The sequence below is a fragment of the Microcaecilia unicolor genome, chromosome 4, assembly GCF_901765095.1.
Source record: "Microcaecilia unicolor chromosome 4, aMicUni1.1, whole genome shotgun sequence".
NCBI classification, from domain to species: domain Eukaryota; kingdom Metazoa; phylum Chordata; class Amphibia; order Gymnophiona; family Siphonopidae; genus Microcaecilia; species Microcaecilia unicolor.
Window position 1 is genome coordinate 34,691,085 of NC_044034.1, and position 25,538 is coordinate 34,716,622.

The following is a 25,538-nucleotide window of genomic DNA, read 5'->3' on the forward strand; positions in this document are numbered from 1 at the left end:
ACAGAAAATCATTTGCTTCTGCGATATTAAGCTGTAGTCTACCAAAACCTATTACATTAGAAATGTATCCAAAGAGTCTAATGCTCCAATTAAAGACTAATGCAGGAGATTGAGAGGCACTGGCATTGATCAGTAATTGACAAGCATTTCATGGCCCTTTCTATAATAAAGATTTGAGAATCAAGCTGTGCATGTCAAATTTCCAAATCTTTCTTAATTAGAGGGTGTGCAATGAACAAGATGTTAAAATGTAAAAACAACAGACACATTAATAAAATTCATTAAGACAGCCATCAATGAAAATAAGTTGCCCGATCACTGAAAACAAAACGGAAAGAAAGATATAGACAAAATAGAAAGGAAGAACCTACATATGTGACTAAGACTTTCTTTCCCCCCCCCCCCCCCATATTATCTTCTCTTTCAAAATGCTGCTACCTGCAGTTTTCTCTCAGCCACACAGAGTAGCCTGGTGGAGGGGGGGGGGGGGGATGTCTTTGCTTTCCCCTCTCCATGCCTGCACAGCATGGTGTGATCAAAACAAAGATGGCAATTCACAGCGGAAGACCTGGACTCAATTTCCTGTATAATGTCCTCTGGTCCCCATATCAACCAGAGCTTAGGATCCCATAGAGGTAGCATTCACAGTATTTGGGAGAAGGAAGACCCAGCCATTTAATCAATCATTTAATTAATTAATTAAATAATTCATCATCAACCTCCTGTCATAAATGCCCAAGGAGTGGGAAAAGCAATGTAAAAGCCAATAAATACAACTTGCAGCTTTGAAAAATGCTATTATACATCTCTCTCTCTATACATATATATACACACACACACACATTCAAAATATAAAATATGTTGACCCATTGTTGTTTCAAGACAATTGAAACAACAATGGGTCAACATTCAAAAACACTTATCTGATAACAGTACCTGCTGCCTGGATAAGTGATGCTGATGGACATTCAGGGTATATATTGAGGGGCCCTTTTACTAAGCCGTGTAGGTGCCTATCTGCGCCGAACGTGCGCAAAATTGGAGTTACTGCCCGGTTACCGTGTGGCCCTTGTGGTAATTTCAATTTTGGCACGCATCCGCTACGCTCGTCTGAAAAATATGTTTTTATTTTCTGGCGCATGTAACGGACGCACGCCAAGTGGCATTTGACGCTCATAGGTCATTACCACCCAGACTCTTTACTGCTAGGTCAATGGCTGGTGGTAAGGTCTCAGAACCAAAATGGACATGCAACAATTTTGATTTTGCCACATGCCCATTTTTGGCAAAAAAAAAAGAGGCCTTTTTTACAGACGCACTAAAAAAATGGATCGGTGCACGCCCAAAACCAGCGCCTACACTACCGCAAGTCATTTTTCAGCGTACATTTGTAAAAGGACCCCTTATTTATTTAATATTTATTGAGGGGCCTGTTTACTAGGCCACACTATATATGTGCTAGTGTTTTTAGCGGCCACTAAAAATTAGCAGTAAACAGGGCCCTGAATTTATCTATTTAAAGGTTTGATAAACTACTGATAGTTTACAATTAACGGGAAAAAAAATAAATTTAGGAAAACTGATAGAGCAAACAGTCTGTGTTCAACTTAATGAATGGCTAGAAATGAGTAACTGGCTAGATCCATGTCAATCTGGATTCAGACCCAGTTATGGAACAGAAATGGTCCTCGTATCCCTGCTAGATGATCTTCACAGAAACAGAGACAAGGGATTTGCCTCGATGTTAGTACTGCTAGATTTCTCAGCAGCTTTTGACACTGTGGATCATGATATCTTGCTAGCACGACTGACAGAAACAGGTATCAATGGAACAGTACTTGCCTAGTTCAGATCCTAACTATCAGACAGGCAATAATCCATAATGTTTGGCAGCAACTCATCACCACCATGGACACTGACCTGTGGGGTACCACAAGGATCGATACTATCACCTATTCTGTTCAGTATCTACCTCAAGCCACTAGCTGAGCTGATTCGGTCAATGGACACTCAGTTCTAATCTATGCGGATGATGTGCAGCTACTCATACCCATTGAACCTGACTTACCTAAAGCCTTGAATAAACCGATCACTTGTCTAACATCAATTCAAGAATGGGCTAAACACAACAAACTTTGCCTGAACCCAAGTAAAACCGAGCTTCTCTGGGTCCCTAACACAAGTGGATGCGTACATCAAAATCCCTTTTGGAAAATAAGAACTCCCCTTGAAATCACAAGTCAGGAACCTTGGAATACAGTTAGATTCAACACTTACTCTTTCCCCAAATCCAAGCAACCTTCAAGAGCTGCTTCTACTATTTGCGACAGCTACGCTGCCTCTCTCCTTACGTCGAGAAAGTAAATCTTATCCCAGTTGTGCATGCCACGGTAACATCAAGACTGGATTACTGCAATGCACTATACAATGGTCTGACTACAAAGGGCCTGTACCAGCTCCAGTTGATTCAGAATGCAGTAGGAAGACTCATAGAAGGTTGCAAGCGACGTGACCACATCACACCATTTTTGCAGAGACTTCATTGGCTACCAGTACAATACAGGGCTAAGTTTAAAACTCTACGTCTGATCTTCAAGGCCCTGAAAGGAAATGGTCCAAGTATCTGAAGAATAGGATGATCCTCCACACACCGCCAAGGACACTAAGGTCCTCGCAAGGACTTTCACTGACATTACACGATGCGATACCCGCAAGCGAGCCTTCTCCGGAGTAGCCTCCACACTCTGGAATGCATTGACTGAAAGGCTCCGCTTAACACAAGACTATCTGTACTTCAGGAAGCAGGTGAAAGCTTGGCTCTTCAACCAAGCCTTTAATGGAAGAAGTAACTAACTTGTTAGTCTCACTCACACACACAAGGATTGACTCGGGCTGCACATACTGCAGTGGGACATGTTTATCCACTCCTACCCTAGCTGAGATGATATCTAGCCATCTCTGTGACCTCATGTGCAACTTTCTTCAAATTAGTGGCCTTACTTTCTAATTCTTCCTACTTTCTTACTCATCTATATGTTACAACTCTGCCTTACCCTTCACTACCAATTATAATGTTCTATTACGTATTGTGTAGTCATTGCAAGTAGTATACCATGCCATACTTTGTATTGTTACTTGAATATTTTTACTGCTGTAATTGCCTATTGCTCATGTTTGATCTATTCTTACTGTACACCGCCTTGAGTGAATTCCTTCAAAAAGGCGGTAAATAATCCTAATAAATAAATAAATAAATATAATCAACAGAACTGCATAAGACAGATAGGTGGAGATATACAGCACTAACATAACTGAATGACCGTACATACTAAATATCACCTACCTAATAAGGGTAAAAAGCAATGTGAACCCCTAAAAGTAGTCATACAACCACCTAAAAAATACAAAATAAAATAATTAAAAAAAAATAAAATCTCACAATGCTTGGCCTCAATCGCCGTCTCTTATGCTCATTCAATGATCTAAAAACATTGAAATTAATATTCACTTTATATTTAGTAATTTTTTGTTAAAAGTAAGAATCAGTGAAACATGCCTATTAGATGGGTTTCCTTGTTCTAATAGGTTATCAATAGAAATCAAACAAAATAAAACATGGAAAAGAAAATAAGATGATATCTTTTTTTATTGGACATAACTTAATGCATTTCTTGATTAGCTTTCGAAGGTTGACCTTCTTCCTCAGATCGGAAATAAGCAAATGTGGTAGCTGACAGTGTATATAAGTGAAAACATTCAAGAATTACTATGACAGTAAAATAGATACCATTGGAGATTCTACATGGAATGTTGCTACTATTGGAGATTCTACATGGAATGTTGCTATTCCACTAGCAACATTCCATGTAGAAGGCTGCGCAGGCTTCTGTTTCTGTGAGTCTGACGTCCTGCACGTACGTGCAGGACGTCAGACTCACAGAAGCAGAAGCCTGCGCGGCCACATTGGTGATCTACAAGGGCTGACTTCTACATGGAATGTTGCTAGTGGAATAGCAACATTCCATGTAGAATCTATAGAAATCAAACAAAATAAAACATGGAAAAGAAAATAAGATGATACCTTTTTTATTGGACATAACTTAATACATTTCTTGATTAGCTTTCGAAGGTTGCCCTTCTTCGTCAGATCGGAAATAAGCAAATGTGGTAGCAGATAGTATATATAAGAGAAACATCAAAATATTACTTTCACAGTCTGACAGAGTGGGAGGGTGGGGTTATGCATGGGGACATCAAAGCATTTCATATGTCCCCATGCATACCCCCACCCTCCCACTCTGTCAGACTGTCAAAGTAATGCTTTGATGTTTCTCTTATATATACTATCTGCTACCACATTTGCTTATTTCCGATCTGACGAAGAAGGGCAACCTTCGAAAGCTAATCAAGAAATGTATTAAGTTATGTCCAATAAAAAAGGTATCATCTTATTTTCTTTTCCATGTTTTATTTTGTTTGATTTCTATTGATAACCTTTAAGAGTGGACTAACACGGCTACCACACCTCTCTACTTGTTCTAATAGATAGCAACTCAAATGAATAGAAATGAATAGAAATTAACTTTAGTGTAAACACTACCTAAAAACATCATACTGTTCTGTGACAATCACATTTACTCTGATGATGATATCATTAAAAAGAACTACACAGTGACCATGAAAAAAACTGATTCAGAAGCACTAATCACAACTCACAGGCAATCCAGCACTCATTACTGCTGTTTGAATGGGTGGATATATAAACATCAATTGAAATCATTACTGTTGCAACGTACCAAACGTGCTTACTGTTCTGTAACAAACCACATTTACCCTGATGTGTCATTAGACAAAACTTTGCGCTGGATGAAGCAATACTGATTTAGAAGCACTCAGCAAAACTCACAGGCAATCCAGAGCTCTATGCTGCTATTTGAAAGGGTGGATATAGTACATCTATTTAAATCATTACTGTTGCAACCACATGTACCCTGATTGTATCATTAGAAAGAACTCAGCAATCCCAATTGAGAAACACTCAGCACAACTGGCATGTAATCCAGTGCTCTTTACTGATACTTGAATAGGTAGATATACAAGGGGAGACATGATAGAGGTATAGAAAATAATGAGTGGAGTGGAACAGGTGGATGTGAAGCGTCTGTTCACGCTTTCCAAAAATACTAGGACTAGGGGGCATGCGATGAAACTACAGTGTAGTAAATTTAAAACAGAGACAATTTTTCTTCACCCAACGCGTAATTTAAACTCTGGAATTCGTTGCCGGAGACCGTGGTGAAGGCGGTTAGCTTAGCAGATTTTAAAAAGGGATTAGACGGTTTCCTAAAGGACAAGTCCATAAACCGCTACTAAATGGATTTGGGAAAAATCCACAATTCCGGGAATAACATGTATAGAACGTTTGGGAAGCTCGCCAGGTGCCCTTGGCCTGGATTGGCCGCTGTCGTGGACAGGATGCTGGGCTTGATGGACCCTTGGTCTTTTCCCAGTGTGGCATTACTTATGTACTTATGTACTTCAATCACAACTGTTGCAACATACCAAACCCCCTTTAAATATTAAAGCTAACAACATTGGGCTGATCAGATTACACAAATTTCAATCAAACAGACGTGGAGCATAGAGCAACTGGCTTAGAAAAAGTAACTGACTTAGAAACTCTGCTGCTCCCCAATACCTCTCCACTCTTGTCTCTCCCTACATCCCCCCTCGGGTACTCCGTTCTGTAGATAAATCTCTCTTATCTGTCCCCTTCTCCTCTACTGCTAATTCCAGACTCCGTTCCTTTTATCTTGCTGCACCTCACGCCTGGAATAGACTTCCCGAGCCTGTACGTCTAGCCCCGTCTTTGGCTGTTTTCAAGTCCAAACTCAAAACCCACCTCTTTACCACTGCTTTTGACTCCTAACCACTACTCACTTGCCCTGTCCTTTATCCTCCTCTCTTTATTCCCTTTCCCTTTATTGTTCTGTCTACCTGTCTTATCTAGACTGTAAGCTCTTTGAGCAGGGACTGTCATAGTAACATAGTAGATGACGGCAGAAAAAGACCTGCATGGTCCATCCAGTCTGCCCAAGACAAACTCATATGTGTATACCTTACCTTGAATTTGTACCTGTCCTTTTCAGGGCACAGACCATATAAGTCTGCCCAGCAGTATTTCCCGCCTCCCAACCACCAGTCCCGCCTCCCATCACCGGCTCTGGTACAGACCGTATAAGTCTGCCCTCCCCTATCCTAGCCTCCCAACCACCAACCCCTCTTCCCCCCACCTGTCTTGTTTGTGTATGGTGTACAGCGCTGCGTATGCCTTGTAGCGCTATAGAAATGATAAGTAGTAGTAGTAGTAGTAGAAATTGCACTGATAAACATATATTTAAAGCAAGCCAAGCTGTTTAAACAGTACACACCACAATCTAAATTCCATATGGAGTATCTTATATCCTGCTTTACATAAGTGCCTTCCCAAGCTTACTCAGCAGACTTCACAATGCTATGTTGACTGGCAGCATTATAACAGACACTCTGATTGGTCCTTTAAATATCCCCTTTGAGAGTTCAAAGGTCAAACAGAACTCCACACCAGGAACCCACTAATCCAAACAAAAGTGTATATTAAATACTATGGTCATCTCAAAAACAGATGAGTGAAAATAAAAGTGAAAAAGCAGGGCTAATTTTATAAAAAGAATTCTGTCATGTGACATTTCCAGGCAAACGATGTAGAACAAGCATTGGATACGTGCAGTGACATACTGTATACTGACCACCAGGTGGATGATTTAAACAAACATTGGATTGAGCAGCACATATTGACAATCTTCTGGTAGTTGTAACAGGGTGTTCAAAGTGTGTAGAGCTTTATGGGTGATGAAGAGAATCTTGAACCAGGACCTGAATGCAACAGGTAACCAATGTAACTGAAGAAAAAGTGGAGTGATAAAATCAAACTTCTTAGCATGGAAGAGCAAGCAAGCAGCCGAGTTCTGAAGAGTTTGGACATGACGTAACTGAGTTTGAGAAATGCCAGTGTAGACAGTGTTGCAGTAGTCAATGCATGAAACGATAAAAGTATGAAGAAGAGTGTGAAGTGAAGGGAAATCAAGGAATTTACTGACAGATCAAACTACAGGGACACTTCATATAACCTTAAAGTGAGACAGCACACCACATGCAACAGCAACAATGTGATTTATGCTATTGAATGTCCCTGTAGTTTGATCTATATAGGCAGGAGTGGACGTCCCATTAGGGTTACCATATTTTGTCCTCTGAAAAAGAGGACACATGCCCCACCCGCGCCCCACCCCTGTCACATATTCCCCCCCACCCATGTCACATATTCCCCTGCCCCCGTCACCTCCCATCCCCCGGGTCACCTCCCCTCCACTTACTATCTACTGCCCTGGTGGTCTAGTGACCTCTTCGGGGCAGGAAAGAGCCCCCTCTTTCCTGCCTAGAGCTCTGTCTTTGCCCTGCATCCTGTTGCTGTGACTGTCTCAGGATTCAAAATGGCCGCCGAGAGTTGAAGTCTCGCAAGGCCGCTTCAACTCTCAGCGGCCATTTTGAATCACGAGACCATCACAGCAACAGAATGCAGGGCAAGGCAGCGCTCCGGGCAGGAAAGAGGGGGCTCTTTCTTGCCCTGAAGAGGTCACTAGACCACCAGGGCATTAGATAGTAAGTAAGGGGAGGGGAGGCTAGGATAGGCCCGCCGCCCGCCCGTTTGTCCAGAAATCCGGACAAACAGGCGGGATGGCAAAACCCTCCCGGACATGTCCTCAAAAAGAGGACATAAATGAACATAAGTCCAGGATTAACACAGAAGCATTACAAGCCCCTTTAGTTGCCCACTGGCGTCAGCACCATCATCAGTGGCAAGATATACGATGGCGAGTAATAAATATGGTCAAGACTGGGTGGGAGGGCGGTCAGATAGACAGTTTACTAAACTATCGGGAACAGTTTTGGATATACACATTAAATATGGTCATCCCTTAAGTGTTGAATGTAGAGGTAGAGTGGTCTACCCTCATTTAAATAACAATCCATTCCCTTACTTCTGATTGGTGCACTTCATTAAAAGGCAGACCTTTAAATTTGGGTTCACAACGCCGACCTGCCATCTTCAGATGGCTTGAGAGTAGATCAGTCGGCATGTCAGTGAAAACTATATAAGAGGTAAATAACGGAGAAGCTGTTCCCTTTTCTTTCACATTTAAAATTGATGTATGATGACGATTTTAGGTTTCAACAGATATTATAGCATAACTGATATATCTTTTTTGATTTTAGGGGGCTATCCTTGAGAAAGCCACACGACGGCGAAAAACATGTGCCATTTTGGACTGAAAAACCCTCTATTGCTGACATTATTGCTTTATAAAATTGTTCCATTTAAAGTGGTGTTAAAGACTTTATAATCGTATAAATAAGAAAGGCAAAGATTATGCATTATTTAAAATGATAAAGACCAGTGACGATATTGGGTATTTTTAAGCGACATTTGAACTCACGGGTCGTCGGTTACCCATGTTGAGGTCTTTGAGCAATAAATACCTATAATGTTAAGTACATAAAAGCAAACAGAGTTGAGCAGGTGATTTTTTGGTTTTGGACATTTTTACAAATGGACCTTTTTTTAGACATATTAAGATGTCCAACTGCTTTGAAAATAAACACCATAGATAGGCACTATAATATTCTCTGTTTTGTTCTCCATTCTTTTCCTAATAATTCCTAACAATCTATTTGCTTTCTTAGCCACCTCTGTACACTGAACAAAGGCTTTCAATGTATCATCAATGATGACACGAAGATCCTTTTCCTGAGTGGTGACTCCGTCCTAATATGGAACCTTGCATCATGCAGCTATAATTTAGGCTCCTCTTTCCTACATGTATCACTTTGCAGTTGCTCAAATTAAAACGTTGTTTGGATGCCCAGTCTCTCAGTCTTGTAAGGTCCTCTTGCAAATGTTCACGAATTTACTCACCTCACTCCTTATTCCCATTTCCAGATCATCTCCCCTTACGTTCCTACCCGCAACCTCCGCTCTCAAGACAAATCCCTCCTTTCAGTACCCTTCTCCACCACCACCAACTCCAGGCTCCGCCCTTTCTGCCTCACCTCACCCCATGCTTGGAATAAACTCCCTGAGCCAATACGCCAGGCCCCCTCCCTGCCCATCTTCAAATCCTTGCTCAAAGCCCACCTCTTCAATGTCGCCTTCGGCACCTAACCACTATACCTCTATTCAAGATATCTAGACTGCCCCAACTTTGTCCTTTAGATTGTAAGCTCCTTTGAGAAGGGACTGTCCTTATTGTTAAACTGCACAGCGCTGCGTAACCCTAGTAGCACTCTAGAAATGTTAAGTAGTAGTAGTAGTAGTAATTTGTAAATATGCTAAAAAAGCAGTTGTCCTAGCACAGACCCCTCAGTGCACTATTTGAAAAGAGCACACTCTTTTTGAAACAGCACGCACTCTTTCCCCGATCGCATGCTCTAGTGTGAGCCGTATGCGTGTGCAAATAGTGTGAACTATCGGGAAAGAGTGCGCACTAGTTGCAAGACCTCGTGGACCTACCACCCAGAAATGCTAAAAGATCTTCCTGCACCTTTCTTAACCTACACTTCCCCAGTTGTAAAGGTCTAAAATACAAACTAACACACGCGACCAGCTTTTCTTATATAAGTACGCAGCTGTGGAATACACTTCCATCTCACTTGAAATCGATCAACGAATTAAGTAACTTCCGCAAATCTCTGAAAACCTATCTCTTTAACAAAGCCTACCAAGAAAACCCATAGCCAACTATAATACAACACCTGCCCACCTTTATTCAGAATGTATCCTTCTATTACTGCTTGACCAAATCCTCCTGTTTTCCTTGACTTTCTAAAACCAATTGTATTCTGCACCCTGGTATGGAGATACCATAACAGGACTTTGTAAGCCACATTGAGCCTTCAAATAGGTGGGAAAATGTGGGATACAAGTGCAATAAAATAAATAAAGACCGTGCACTTTGAACAATATTGCTACCATTACCGCCAGGTTAGTGCCGCGCTATTAAATTTAAAAAAATTTTTCCAGCATGCCGAAAAAGGTGCACGTCAAGCCGGAACTACCACCGGCGGCCGCGTTGGGCCAGCGGTAGTTCTGGGACAGCGTGTGGTAAGTCCATGTTGGGCTTTCCGACGTTTTGTAAAAGGGACCGCCATAGACAGTCGTTTTAGAAAAGGTGCGGTACCTTGTGAAGCAATTTTCACCGTTATTATTATTATTATTTATTGCATTTGTATCCCACCTTATCCCACCTATTTGCAGGCTCAAAGTGGCTTACATAGTTTTGTTACACACAGTTAATCCTGGATGTCAGGTATAATTATTGTTGTGCCGAGATTAAGTAGGAGGAGAAGTAGAGAGAAGAAGGAAGGAATTTAGTAGGTATATTAAACGATGGGTTTTCTTAGACGATGGGTTTTCAGAGGTGGATTAGTACAGTTCTGGGTTTTCATTGTAGGCTTTGTTGAAGAAATATGTCTTGAGGGATTTGCGAAAGATAGTTGTTTCGTTGATTGTTTTCAGGTCTCTAGGTAGTGCGTTCCATAACTTCGTGCTCATGTAGGAGAAGGTGGTATCATGCATCGTCTTGGTTCTAATATTGTGATTTCAGCTTTTCTACCACATCATTAACTTCTTCTTCCATCAACTGACATCTGAGGTACTGATGGTTTCAGATTCAGTCTTTAGACTGTGATTTGAAGCTGGTAGATTAAAGATGCAATTGGAAAAACTAAAGCACACACTCGAAGGGTAATACGGTATTGAGCCAAAAAAAAAAGATTTGCTATAAACCTTCAAACTTCTGAAAAAGTTGGAGCTATTAAAGATGTTTTGGCTCTTGTTGAACTGGTACAGGAAATTACAAGTGAGGCTTAAGTACAGATCACTTGGCTTAATAGCTACTTATTGGTGGAAGAACAGGCTCACTGAACATTAACATTTAAATTAATAGGGAATATTGGAGTGGTAAAAATGATTAAACTAGTGAACCTCTTGATTGCTTGTGCCCTCTGTGCTATAGTTTTGCATTGTTAGATTTCTCAATTAGTAGGACAAAAGGAACAGGGATGAAGAAGGGAAGGGAGGTGAAGGGGGTGGGGGGAGTCAATCATCACAATTTTCTATTGCTGTGCCAAGAATGGACTGTATACAAGTAACTATTGATGGCTATAGAATTATAATGAGAAATTAACTTTTCTCATTTTTGGCACATAAGGAAATAGAAGGCCCTTTTACTAAGCTGCAATTTCCCCAGCAAGCTGGCCTGTTAGAAAACTGCCTGCATCTGTCTTATTAACAGTGTAATTTTATAAGGGGGGGGGGAGCCTGGTTAACGCACCTTTTAAGATGCCTATATTAGTGGCTGACCAAATTTCAGTTTCAGGTTCGGCACTGAAATCGACCCGAAATCCAAGTTTGGGTTTCAGTCGAAACTGAAACTCTCCTCCACTGTAATCACTCTCTGCCCCCACCTCTGCAACAATCACTTTCCACACCCTCCCTTGGGCTGCCCAACCACCCGAAGGACCTCCACCGAACCTACCTTTAAATATCCTAGTGGTCTAGTGGCCTCTTCCAAACAAGAGAGCTCCCCAGTCGCCAGGGCTGCCGAGGGGGGGGGGGGACAGGGGGGCAAAATTCCCCAGGCCTGGGCCTCTGAGGGGGGCCCGGCGCCGGGGGCGGGCCGCCGGCGCTGCAGTCCCCAATCTCACCTGCCTGCCTCCATGGCTCCGGGCCCCCTTCATTCAAAGCGGCAGTCGCAGATCGCCTCTCTTCTGGCCTTCCCTCCCTGTGTCCCGCCCTCGCGGAAACTGGAACTTACATCAGACGAGGGCGGGACACAGGGAGGGAAGGCCAGAAGAGACGAGATCTGCGACTGCCGCTTTGAATGAAGAGGGCCTGGAGCTGTGGAGGCAGGCAGGTGAGACCGCGGACTGCAGCGGCGGGGGGAGCGACGGGGGTGGAGGCGGGGCAGCAGGGGGGAGGCGGAGGCGAGGCGGCCGTGCCCCGGGCCCGGCCTAGTCTCTCGGCGGCCCTGCCACTCGCTCTTGCCCCCACTAGTTCTTACCTGTTGCTTCCTCCTCTATGGTTTTCCTCTGCTGTCAAAATATAGGGCCTATTTGCGAGAGTTTTAAATGGGGGAGGGGGAGGGGGAGGTGGAAGGGCTTGTTAGCCTACAGCCCACCAAATAGTTAATCCTGCACTACTTCTACCATATCAGCTGCCAGGGCCTAGGCTCCTTGCCAATTGGAGGCATGTGCCACAAATTGTCACCATGCCTGTACACAGGGCAGGAGGAAACATGACAAACATCAGTCACACAAACCACTGACTAAATTTGTTCTTATTTGCAGAAAAACCTATAGAACTCATTCAAATGTACCACAATGGGAGACCAACATTTGCCTTTCTCACATATCCCTAACACAAGAACCTTCAAATTTTGGTCTATAATATCAAGCATTACTGCACATATTTCTACTCAAATAATATATAAGACTATTAACATTATTGGAACTATTTATGCCTTAGAGTTTACATTGTTCAAAATAAGCATAATTATATTGTGATAAAATGAATATCCTGCTTATTTTCAAAGGAGATGGCCGGCCTTCTCCTAAAGCCGGCCAAATCGGTATAATCGAAAGCCGATTTTGGCCGGCTTCAACTGCTTTCCGTCGCAGGGCCGGCCAAAGTTCAAGGGGGTGTATCGGCAGTGTACCAAAGGCGGGACGGGGGCGTGGTTAGGAGATGGCCGGCCTCGGTTGATAATGGAAAAAAGAAGGCCGGCCCTGATGAGCATTTGGCCGACTTTACTTGGTCCCTTTTTGTTCATGACCAAGCCTCGAAAAGGTGCCCAAACTGACCAGATGACCACTGGAAGGAACTGGGGTCACCTCCCCTTACTCCCACAGTGGTCACCAACCCCCTCCCACCCCACCCCCAAAACAAATTAAAAAACATTTTTTGCCAGCCTCTATGCCAGCCTCAAATGTCATACCCAGCTCCATCACAGCACTATGCAGGTCCCTGGAGCAGTTTTTAGTGGGTACTGCAGTGCACTTCAGGCAGACAGACCCAGGCCCATCCCCCCCACCTGTTACACCTGTGGTGGTAAATGGGAGCCCTCCAAAACGCACCCGAAACCCACTGTACCCACATGTAGGTGCCCCCCCCCCCCCCCCCGTTACCCTTTAAGGGATATGGTAGTCTTGTACAGTTGTGGGTAGTGGATTTTGGGGGGCTCAGCACCCAAGGTAAGGGAGCTATGCACCTGGGATCAATTTGTGAAGTCCACTGCAGTGCCCCCCCCCAGGGTGCCCGGTTGGTGTCCTGGCATGTGAGGGGCACCAGTGCACTTCAAATGCTGGCTCCTCCCATGACCAAATGGCTTGGATTTGGCTGGGTTTGAGATGGCTGTCATTAGTTTCCATTATCGGCGAAAACCACTGGCGGCCATCTCTAACGCCGGCAATCTTTAAGGGTGGCCCAGTTGAGATTTGGCCAGTCCCAACCGTATTATCAAAATGAAAGATGGCCGGCCACCTTGTTTCGATAATACAGTCGGGTACGCCGCTTGATGGAGCCGTCATTAGAGATGGCCGCCCTTATAGATGGCCGGCCACGTTCGATTATGCCCCTCCACATCATCTAAGGAGTCAATATTCAAAGAGATTTAACCAGCCAGAAACAGCTGCTGGCCGGTGAAACCCCCTTGTGTGGGGCTATCCGCTGATATTCACTGGCATTTAGCCCAGTGTCGCTGAATATCATCACAGACTGCTAAAGTGAAAGCTGACTATTCTGTAATTGGTCTAGGGGCAGAGCCAGCACTTATGTGGCTATGATATGCGACCATAATAGACCAAATAAAAATCAGTCCCATCTTTATGCAGTGTTGCTTAGGGGCCCTTTTACTAAGCCGCGTAGGCACCTACCTACGTGCACCCAACGCAAGCAAATTCGGAACTACCGCCTGGCTACCACATGGCCTGGGTGGTAATTTCACTTTGTACGCGCATCCAGTAGGTGCGCCAACTGGGCAGTAATCAGCATTGTACACACACAATGACGATTACCACCTGGTTAACACGTGAGACCTTACTGCTAAGTGAATGGATGGCAGTAAGGTCTCAGGCCCAATATGGACACATGCCAATTTTCATTTTGTCACACAGGCCTTTTTTTTTTGCAGGCACAATGAAAAATGGACCTGTCCGTGCCCAATACACGCATCTACAACAGCGCAGGCCATTTTTCAGTGCACCTAAGTAAAAGGACCCCTTAGACAGTTAAGTGCTGAATATCGCACTTAACCATATAAGAGACAGCTGGCCGCATAAACCCAGATATTCAATGCTGATGCCCATATATGGCCTGGCATTGAATATCTGGGAACATTGCCCTGGCCAGTGGCGGTCCTTGGTTGGCTGCCACCCATGGCGGATTGCCACTGTGCAGCCCCCCCCTCCAGCGAACCACCTCCAAGACCCCCTCCCCGGGGTGCATTCTTACCTGCTGGGGTGATGGGAGCAGCCGCACGGCTGTCGGCTCCGCTGGTTCCCTGCTCCCAGTGCCCCCAAACAGGAAGTAACAGCAGCGTGCACCCGGAGCGGACTTCCCCTACCGCCCAGACCTCGGTACACCACTGGCCCTGGCAGCTAAAATACGCTCAATATCGACCCCTTTATTTTTCCAAATTGGATTGTAAGAAAATCCACATTAAACTTACCCTCTCCAATGTAATTTCTTCAAATTCATATTCAATTTCTGTTCCATTGACCTAAGGAAAAGTAGACACAAAATCAGATACTGTAAAGGTACACATTTTGTCCTCATTTCTTTCTAATATGGCACTGTGTTAGTATAATGTATAGGGTGGGTGTGGAAATACTTAATTGCTTAAAAAATTAAAAAAACAAATGTCCACAAAACAACAAAATATATTAGCATAAACAAAACACTGGAAGAGATTTTAGTCTGTTGAGACCAAGGAACGAAATGTGTTGGTGTATCTGGTTGCTTTAGTATTTCAAGATGGAACTATGGTGATGTGATGTGTTGTTCCTTATCATACATATAAGCTGAGTTTTGTTTAAAACTCTTAAAACAGTTTTCAAAGAACTTGATTCAGTTCTTACACACCCCTTAACACATACCATATACATCCCAATTTGGAATAATCCAAAGTTCAAAATTAACAACTCTTGTATTAATTGGACTGCTTGGAAAAGAGCTGGCATTTGGTCCCTTAATGATGTCATAAAAGATCACTCTTGGCTTCCCTTTTCCCAATTATGTATAAAATTTGGCCTCACAAATTCTCAACACTATAAATGGATCCAACTCAAACATTGTGTAACTAATACATTAGATATAAGTAAATTAACTACTGAGTTACCCACTTGCTGGAAACTCTGCAAATCATTTATGTCTTCCAAAAAAGTTGCATCTACATGGTACAAAATACTTCAATTAGCTAAATTCAGCTCACCAACTAGTACCATGCAATCATGGGAACATGATCTAAACACCCAACTAAATGAAAAAGAATGGGAAAATTTCTGGTTCAAAACTACTCATACCACCAAATCAGCGTCCATTTCACAATCCATGTTCTACCTAGCACACAGGGCCCTATGGACTCCAGCTAAACTCGCCAAAATGAATACGACAAAAACCAAAAATAATATGAATAAATGCTGGACATGTGAAAGGGATGTTGGAAATCTCAAACATATTATTTATTCTTGTTCATTTGTTCAAGATTATTGGAACTCTGTATGGAACACAATATCATCTACCTTGAATATTCAAGATGTTTTAACATATAACATAGTCATATTTGGATCCCTAATGATACAATCACCACTAGACAAATATCAAGCACAATTATTAGACATAATGTTACATCAAGCCTTAAGAACCCTTTTCTTTTGTTGGAAAGACCTTACCAAAGTAACGTATTTAACTTGGTGGAATTCTGTGTGTATATTAGCTAAATATGAATATGCTACGGCTGAAAAATATAACTCACTTGTTAAATACAATAAAATATGGACTTCTTTACTAGATCAACTACATAATAACCTCTCTTAGAGTTGAATTTATGTATGATCATGACTTATTATAGCAATAATTCTTGTATAATCTTAGTCTGAACATGTAGGCTGATGCTTTGTTATTGTTAATCTGTTATGCTGGTTATTTGCTTTTATTTTAGCCATTTGTTATTGTCTACAAAACACAATAAAAATATTGGAACAAAAAAAAATATATTAGCATAAAGCAGTAGTTATCACAAACACATTTCAGACAAGGAAGGAAAAAGGCCTCAAAGAGCTCCAGGATCTAACAAATCCTATAGAGCTGAAATAGATCGTAACGATCAACTCTTCAATGGTCTTGTAAAATAATGTTGTTAAAGGTTTCCTATAACACAGTGCTTCTCAACCCAGTTCTTGAGGCATACCTAGTCCCATCAGGTTTTCAGGATATTCCCAACGAATATGCATGAGACAGATTTGCATGCATGCGCTGCCTGCTTGGTATGTAAATCCATCTCATGCATATTCATTGCAGATATCCTGAAAACCTGATGGGACTAAGGGGCCCTTTTACTAAGCTGCATAGGTGCCTATGCGCGCCCAAAGCATGCCAATTTGGAACTAACGCCCGGCTACCATGTGGCCTAGGTGGTAATTTCATTTTTCACGTGCGTCCATTACATGTGCCGGAAAATATATTTTATTTTCTAGTGCGCTGCTAACAGGGCAGTAATAGGCATTGTACATGCGCTGACAATTACCGCCCGGCTAACGCATGAGACCTTACTGCTAAGTCAATGGGTGGCGGTAAGCTCTCAGGCCCAAAATGGACTCGCGCAGAGACTTAAGCTAAGTGCTTGTAAAAAAATATTTATCTTATGATGTGCCTTGGATTGTTATAATCACTAAAAGATATCAAAAAATTAACAAAATTATTAAAACATGAAGGTTTTTGACCAATGATAATACCGGAGTCTAGATAAGCTGGCACTTAGAAACTCTGATCTGCTGCCAAGCGTAGACCGTTGAGGTCTTTTCCGCCATTAACATTTATATAAATACTAGTAAATAAGGCCCGTTTCTGACACAAATGAAACGGGCGCTAGCAAGGTTTTCCTCGGAGTATGTTTGAGAGAGTGTGTGTGAGAGTAACTGTGTGAGAGAGAGAGAGAGTGAATGTGCGAGTGTGTGACAGAGAGAGAGTGAGTCTGGGTTCGAGTGTGTCTATGAAAGAGAGAGTGTGTGTGTAAGAATGAGAGTGTGTGTGTTTCAATGTGTGCGAGTGCGTATCTGAGACACAGTGAGTGTGAGAGAGTGTGTTTCACACAGATACACTGTGTGTGAGAGTGTGTGTGTGAGACAGTGTGTGTGAGACAGAGTGTGAGAGAGTATTTGTGCGATACACAGACTCTCTGTGAGACCGAGAGAGTGTATAAGACCGAGAGTGTGTGAGAGTGACTGTGTGACACATAGAGAGTGAATGTGATACAGTGTGAGACATAGTCTGAGAGACTGTGTGAGAGTGAGAGAAAGACACTGATTGTGAGAGAGTGTGTGTGTGACAGAGATACCTCCCCCCTCCCTCTGGGGTCTCAGGGCCCCCTCCCCCTCTGGTATGAGGACCCCCTCCCTCCCTCTGCGTGGTTGGCAGCACCGTGCGAGTGTGTGTGACAGAGACAGAGTGAGATTGGGTGCGAGTGTGTCTGTGAGAGAGAGTGTGTGATTGTCCTCTCTCCCCTGCCCCCCTCCAGCCACCCAGCGATTCTCCTCTCTCCCCTGCCCCCCCCCTCCAGCCACCCAGCTATTCTCCTGTCCCTCCTGCCCCACCTCCAGCCACCCAGCGATTATCCTCTATCCCCTGCCCTCCCTCGAGCCATCCGGCGATTCTCCTGTCTCCCCTGCCACCCCCCCTCCAGCCACCCAGAGATTATGCTCTCTCAGAACGTTGGAGGTGAGTGCCCCCCACTCCAGCCACCCAGCTATTCTTCTGTCTCTCCTGCCCCCCTCCAGCCACCCAGCGATTATGCTCTCTCACGTTGGAGGTGAGTTTGTTCCCTCAGTCCTGCCTTCTGATTACCTGCCCTCGATGTCATCACATTTTGATGCGAGGGCGAATGGTGAGTCGAAGTCGATGACACACTTACGAACCCTTCACTGAAGCCACGGAGTCAGCTTCAGAACGTTGAGGGTGCGTTTTATTATAGTAGAAGAATGAAATTAAACATTAACAGCTCACAGTGAAAAGGTATTATTATTTGAAACTTCAGCTAGTTAAGTGGGTCTTTACAATAATTTTGCTGAATAATTTATCTAGTCAATACTGAGATCACAAATCTCCCAGCTTGCTGTATCAACAGTCTAGCTTTCCTCAGTATATAGTCATATTCCTTCATTTATAATGAGTACATGTGTACAGGTTTTTAAGAACTTGTACAAATAGGAATGAAAGTAATGCTCATATAAATCCATTTCAAATACAATATATTATCCTTCATGGATTGTCCTTCATGGAACACTCAAATCAAAATATTACTTATCTATACCAGTCATTATCCTGCTTATTTTCGAAGGAGAAGGGCGGCCATCTTCCGACACAAATCGGGAGATGGCCGGCCAAATTGGTATAATAGAAAGCCGATTTTGGCCGGCTTCAACTGCTTTCTGTCGCAGGGCCGGCCAAAGTTCAAGGGGGCATGTCGGCAGTGTACCGAAGGCGGGACGGGGCGTGGTTAAGAGATGGCCGGCCTCTGCCGATAATGGAAAAAAGAAGGCCAGCTCTGACGAGCATTTGGCCGTCTTTACTTGGTCCCTTTTTGTTCACAACGAAGCATCGAAAAGGTACCTGAACTGACCAGATGACCACCAGAGGGAATTGGGGATCACCTCCCCTTACTCCCCCAGTGGTCACCAACTACCTCCCACCCAAAAAAAATAAATAAAGCACATTTTGCCAGCCTCAAATGTCATACCCAGCTCCATCACAGCAGTATGCAGGTCCCTGGAGCAGTTTTTAGGTGGTACTACAGTGCACTTCAGGCAGGCGGACCCAGGCCCATCCCCCCTACCTGTTACACTTGTGGTGGTAAATGGGAGCCCTCCAAAACCCACCTGAAACCCACTGTACCCACATGTAGGTGCCCCCCGTTACCCTTTAAGTGCTATGGTAGTGTTGTACAGTTGTGGGTAGTGGGTTTTGGGGTCTCAGCACCCAAGGTAAGGGAGCAATGCACCTGGGATCAATTTGTGAAGTCCAATGCAGTGCCCTCTAGGGTGCCCGGTTGCTGTCCTGGCATGTGAGGGGGACCAGTGCACTGGAAATGCTGACTCCTCCCACAACCAAATGGCTTGGATTTGGCCGGGTTTGAGATGGCCGCCATTAGTTTCCATTATCGGCAAAAACCAATGGTGGCCATCTCTAACGCCGGCGATCTCTAAGGGCGGCCCAGTTGAGATTTGGCCAGCCCCGACCGTATTATCGAAACAAAAGATGGCCGGCAATCTTGTTTCAATAATACAGTCGGGTACGCCGCTAGATGGGGCCGTCATTAGAGATGGCCACCCTTATAGATGGCTGCTCCCATTCGATTATGCCCCTCCATGTCAGTAATGTGTTTTGTAATACTTTCCACATTTCAATCATAGATCACAATCTTTATTATACATTGTAAACTTTACAATTGCAAAGGGTGATATGGCAAATATCTCAATAAACTAAGCTAAACTTTTCCTCAGCTCTATTTCTAGTATTGTTGACAGAGCCTATGTCGCTCATTTTCAAAAGAGAAAATGACTCAAAAGCAGCACAAAGCACCAGATGGACTTTTTCACGGAAAAACGTCCAAGTTGCAATATTCGAAACTCAGATTTGAGATGGTTTGCATTGCAGTTCATTGAAATTGCAAGGGTGCGTGTTGGAGAAGTGTTTTGAGAAGGATTTGGGCAGACCTAGAATTTGGAAGTTTTCATGGGATAATGAAGTAAGATAAAAAAATCTAGGGCAAAAATTAGGATGTTTTCATCTGTACTTAGTACATAAGTACATAAGTATTGCCATACTGGGAAAGACCAAAGGTCCATCGAACCCAGCATCCTGTTTCCAACAGTGGCCAATCCAGGTCACAGATACCCGGCAAGATCCCAAAAATGTACAAAACATTTTATACTGCTTATCCCAGAAATAGTGGATTTTCCCCAAGTCCATTTAATAACGGTCTATGGACTTTTCCTTTAGGAAGCCGTTCAAACCTTTTTTAAACTCCACTAAGCTAACCGCCTTTAGCACATTCTCTGGCAACGAATTCCAGAGTTTAATTACACATTGAGTGAAGAAACATTTTCTCTGATTTGTTTTAAATTTACTACATTGTAGCTTCATCGTATGCCTCCTAGTCCTAGTATTTTTGGAAAGCGTGAACAGACGCTTCACATCTACCCGTTCAACTCCACTCATTATTTTATAGACCTCTATCATATCTCCCCTCAGCTGCCTTTTCTCCAAGCTGAAGAGCCCTAGCTGCTTTAGCCTTTCCTCATAGGGAAGTCGTCCCATCCCCTTTATCATTTTCGTCGCTCTTCTCTGCACCTTTTCTAATTCCACGATATCTTTTTTGAGATACGGCGACCAGAATTGAACACAATATTCGAGGTGCAGTCGCACCATGGAGCGATACAAAGGCATTATAACATCCTCATTTTTGTCTTCCATTCCTTTCCTAATAATACCTAACATTCTATTTGCTTTCTTAGCTGCAGCAGCACACTGAGCAGAAGGTTTCAACGTATCATCAACAACGACACCTTCTTTCAATCAAAACTAAGTCACAAAAAGGTGTACTAACTGACTGCCTGACCACTAAAGGGAACAAGGCATGACCCCCCTCCCACCCCTCAAAGATGTACCAGGCTCTGTGACGGCTTCAGATATTATGGCCATTCCTAGTAAAGCAGCAAGTAGGAGTAGGGTAGTGTTCAGTGCAGTGGACTGTACAGAAAGGGACCCAGGTCCATATACCACTCTAACTAGTACACTTGTGCTGGAAATTGTGAGCCTTCCAAAACCCACAAAATGCCAACTGTACCTATAGATATGAGACACCTGTAGACCTGAGGGCTTTTCTAGTGGTATACACTTAGATACAGTAAGAGGCCCTTTTACTACGGTGTGTAGGCACCTTCGTTCGTCCAATGCACGTCAAATTGGAACTACTGCCCAGCTACTGTGTGCCCGGGTGGTAATTCCATTTTTGAGGTGTGTCCAAAACATGTGGTAGAAATTTTCTACCATGTGGCATTACACGGCGGTAAGCAGCAGTGTACGCACACTGATTATTACTGCCCGATTAACGAGTGAGACCATAATGGGTGGCAGTAAGGTCTCAGGCTCAAAATGGCAGTGCGCTGGTCTTAGTTTTGCCGCACGTCCGTTTTCAGCCAGGAAAAAAGAGGCCTTTTTGTAGCCACACTGAAGAATGGACCTGCGAGTGTCCAAAACGTGCCTACACCAACTCAGGCCATTTTTCACCACGCCTGAGTAACAGGGCTCCTAGGTTTTTAGGTGTTCCGGGTGGGCTGACAATACAAAATAAGGGAATTAGGTTGGGATTTGTACCTGGATTCCTTTATGTGATATCCACTGCACTGACCACTAGGCTGCCTCTCTCCTCTGCTCAGATAATGTGGCCAGTTTACCAGGAATGGTGCCTCGCAGCCACCCTTATGGCTTTTTTTTGTGCGTTTTTCTCTAGGCCTTTTTTTTCTAATGGTACCTAAAGAAATACATACTGAGCACAAAAACGTCAGAAAATTAGAGATTTTTGAAACAAAAAAAAAAAAACAGACGTTTTTCTGGTTTGAAAAATTGCTATGTTCAGGATGAGAATTTCAGACGTTTTCACCAAAACGTCTACAATTGGGCTTGGATGTCATATCGAAAAAGCCCCTCCACATCTTCTTCCTGGCTCTGCTTGGGAAGTTCTCCCTTTTGGGGGTGAGGTGGAGGGGGGTGGCTTTTATGGGACTGAAGGCTATCTGCCAAAAACTGGTTTTCAGTGGGGTGAATGGAGACAGAGATGGGATGATCTCAGCCCTGCGACTTTTTCAATTGAGTGGTTGGGAGGGAAGGTTCCAGGAGGCTTTCAGCCCCACAACTTCATTTCAAGTCATGCGGGTGAGCGTGGCAATCTTGTTGAGCATCGGCCACCCACATCTAGGCTACCTACTGAGCCTGCAAAGAGGTGGGATAAGGCGGGATACAAATGCAACAAATAAATAAATAAATGCTTGGATTTGAGCAGCCAGGTTAGGCACCTGTCACTGGAAATCAGTGCTAGGTATCTAACGTTCACCTTCAACATGATCTGTTCCAGTCAGGCTCACGTTTTAGTTCTTTCATTTGGAACCTTGTGCAAATATGCACCAAAATCTATGCAAATACATTTGATTTTCAAAGGGTCAATTTAGGAATCCAACTCCTACAGTTGACACCTAAATCCTTTGTCAAATTTACCTCATATTGATTAATAATATAATCAAAACGTGTACCGATGCTCTAGATTTCTACAAAATCGGTATTCAGCCCTTATATTCTGAAGGATGTTAGCAGTCTAGTATTATTTTCTACTAGTAAAAAAGGCCCGTTTCTGTGAGCAATGAAACGGGCGCTAGCAAGGTTTTCCTGCGGCAGTGTCGTGAGGTGTTTGGAGGGCAGCGTCGGGAGGGTGCAGGTGGGTAGTTTTCTTGTGGAGGGCGGCAGCTTTGGGGTCCCGGTGGATCAGGTGTTCGGACAGCACTCCTCCCCCTGCGTAGTGGTGTTTGTCGCTGTGCATCGGGGGGGGGGGGTGGAGGCCCTGCGTATGTCGCTGTTTCTCGCTGTGCGTGAGGGGGGGGGAGCATCGGAGGGCAGTGGAACTGCCGATTGGCTGAGTGCAATAGCCCCGCCATCCACGTCAACACGTTGTGACGCGAGGGTGGGGCAGACACTCATGGGATCTTGCAACTACAAATTTACATTTAGAATGTTGGGGTTGTGAATTATGTGTGGATGGGGCGTGGCTGAGGGCGGGTTTATGAGTGAGAGTGAGAGTGAGTGGTGATGGCAGCCTAGAAGACTACAGGGCTTCAGTGTTTCCCTGCCACACAGTAAGGTTCAGAACGTTGGAGGTGAGAATTATTTATATAGATGCTTTGACTACTTTTTGATGGTTCGGTTCGATAATTTCAGTAACAAAAAAGCAGTTGCCTGTACAGTGCACAATACATCATTATTCTGTATAATCTTGGTTTTCTTGCATTTTCTTGATAAACTTCTTTAAAAATGCATCTAAAATAGGCATTATCTCCTATTTCTTTGTGTTTTTACATATTTGCATTCTTCTTTCCAGTGGGTTATTAAAATGCCAAGTCCAAAAAAGGCTCCACCTCTCCAATAAAATGCAGCAAGGGCGCAAAGGTACAGAAGTTGATGTAATTAAAATGCACAGTCAGAACTGTAAATGGTTTTAATTATAATTGTTTCCCAGCAGGACTATAATTTCATTAACAAGGGATTACTTGAATAATAAGAAGGATGTTAATACACTCAAAGAAATGAACAAAGTTAGTAGGAACTTTTATGGCTCTGAGTTGCTTACGCTATTATCTCGATGCATTGGAGTTCTTTTTATTATCTACAGTATTAGGTCTTCTTGCCCAGGGTGCCTTACAGTACATAGTACCACAGCTACTCAAACTGCGGAGCACCCTAAACAAGGGCACCATATAAATTATGAGATTGATATTCAAAATGCTTGTCTGGCTAAAGTAAGGAACTAGCTAGAAAACTCTCGGTGGCTAAGATTTGCAACCCCATCACCTCAGGCCAGCTAAAGTTTCTTTGAACAAGACATAGCACACATACAAAATTTACCTGTTAAAAAGAGACAGCACTGGAATTGTGTTCCCAGTGCATGGCTTCACTTTGTCTGCTCAGTATCAATATTCACCATGGGGAGGACAAAATTAACCAGGTAACTCTAAAAAGAGACCTAAATTGGCAATCAGGGCATATGCAAATAAGCGTTATGGGGGAGAACAGCACAGGTATCCCTCCTGTAAGACCCCTACATTTAGCCTAAGACACAAGAAAAGCAGCATTGCCAGATGGAAAAAATTTCTCACACCCAAAGTCAGCCCAAAACCGCACAAAGTCAATTTGCATGTGAATGACACCATTAATAAATATTAATGAGTCAATTTGCATATGAATGACATCATTAATAAATACTAATGAGGCCATTTGCATACAAATGACATCATTAAGCCCACCTTCGTGGGGCTTCTACTGGCTGTGGCCGCGGGAAAACAAAAAAAAACTGCGGTGGGCGAAAAAACCGCCAGCGGGGCTTAAAAAAGACAGCCAAAATCCCGCAACCCGCACAGCGGCGTGAAAAAGCCACAGCGGCTTGCAGAAAGGAGCCCAATTGGGCGAGAAACCCACAGCCCTGGCAACACTGAGAAAAGAGGAAGGGAGAGTAATCCTCAGCCTAGGGACAGCCCTCGGGACAGAGGATTCTGGGAGACAGAGGCATGCGTTCCAGCCCAATAGAGGGGCAGAAGTAGAAGGGAGATGGTTATGAGAGGAAGGGGAGGATCTTGAGCCCATGGACTGTGAGAAGACAAATGAATAGCTCAGTGGAGATGGAGGAGACCAACTGCATGGAGACCGAAGGGGCAGGAGACGCTGAACTTGTGGAGTTAAGTTTGGGAAGCAAAGGAAACAGTGGATACAAAAAACTGTAATTTTTTAGTTTAATGCAACATAGAGGGGCATAATCAAAAGGAACGCCCAGCTTTGTTGAGGACGTCCTCGCAAAATGTCACGATGGAGGGGCAGGGAAACCCGTATTATCGAAACAAGATAGACGTCCATCTTTCGTTTCGATAATATGGTCAGGGACGTCCAAACCTTGAAATTTTGGTCATCCTTAGAGATGGTCATCCTTAGACTTGGTTGTTTCTGATTTTTGGCGATAATCGAAACCAAGGACGCCCATCTCAGAAATGACCAAATGCAAGCCCTTTGGTCGTGGGAGGAGCCAGTATTTGTAGTGCACTGGTCCCCCTGACATGCCAGGACACCAACCGGGCACCCTAGGGGGCACTGCAGTGAACTTCATAAAATGCTCCCAGGAACATAGCTCCCTTACCTTGTCTGCTGAGCCCCCCAACCCCCCCCCCCCCCTAAAATCTACTACCCACAACTGTGCACCACTACCACAGTCCTTATGGGTGAAGGGGGGCACCTAGAGGTGGGTACAGTGGGTTTCTGGTGGGTTTTGAAGGGCTTGCTGTTTCTTCCACAAATGTAACAGGTAGGGAGGGGGATGGGCCTGGGTCCGCCTGCCTGAAGTGCACTGCACCCA

The 25,538-nt window shown here is 43.8% G+C and overlaps 1 protein-coding gene across 1 annotated transcript in view; it reads right to left on the reverse strand.

Moving 5' to 3' along the window:
* The window catches only part of LOC115468419 (disks large homolog 2-like), a 216,709-nt gene that overhangs the window by 79,211 nt on the left and 111,960 nt on the right, over positions 1 to 25,538 (reverse strand). The window contains exon 3 of the mRNA XM_030200104.1: positions 14,826 to 14,876. Within this exon, the coding sequence (XP_030055964.1) occupies positions 14,826 to 14,876 (51 nt within the window). The remainder of the gene's footprint in view (positions 1 to 14,825; positions 14,877 to 25,538) is intronic.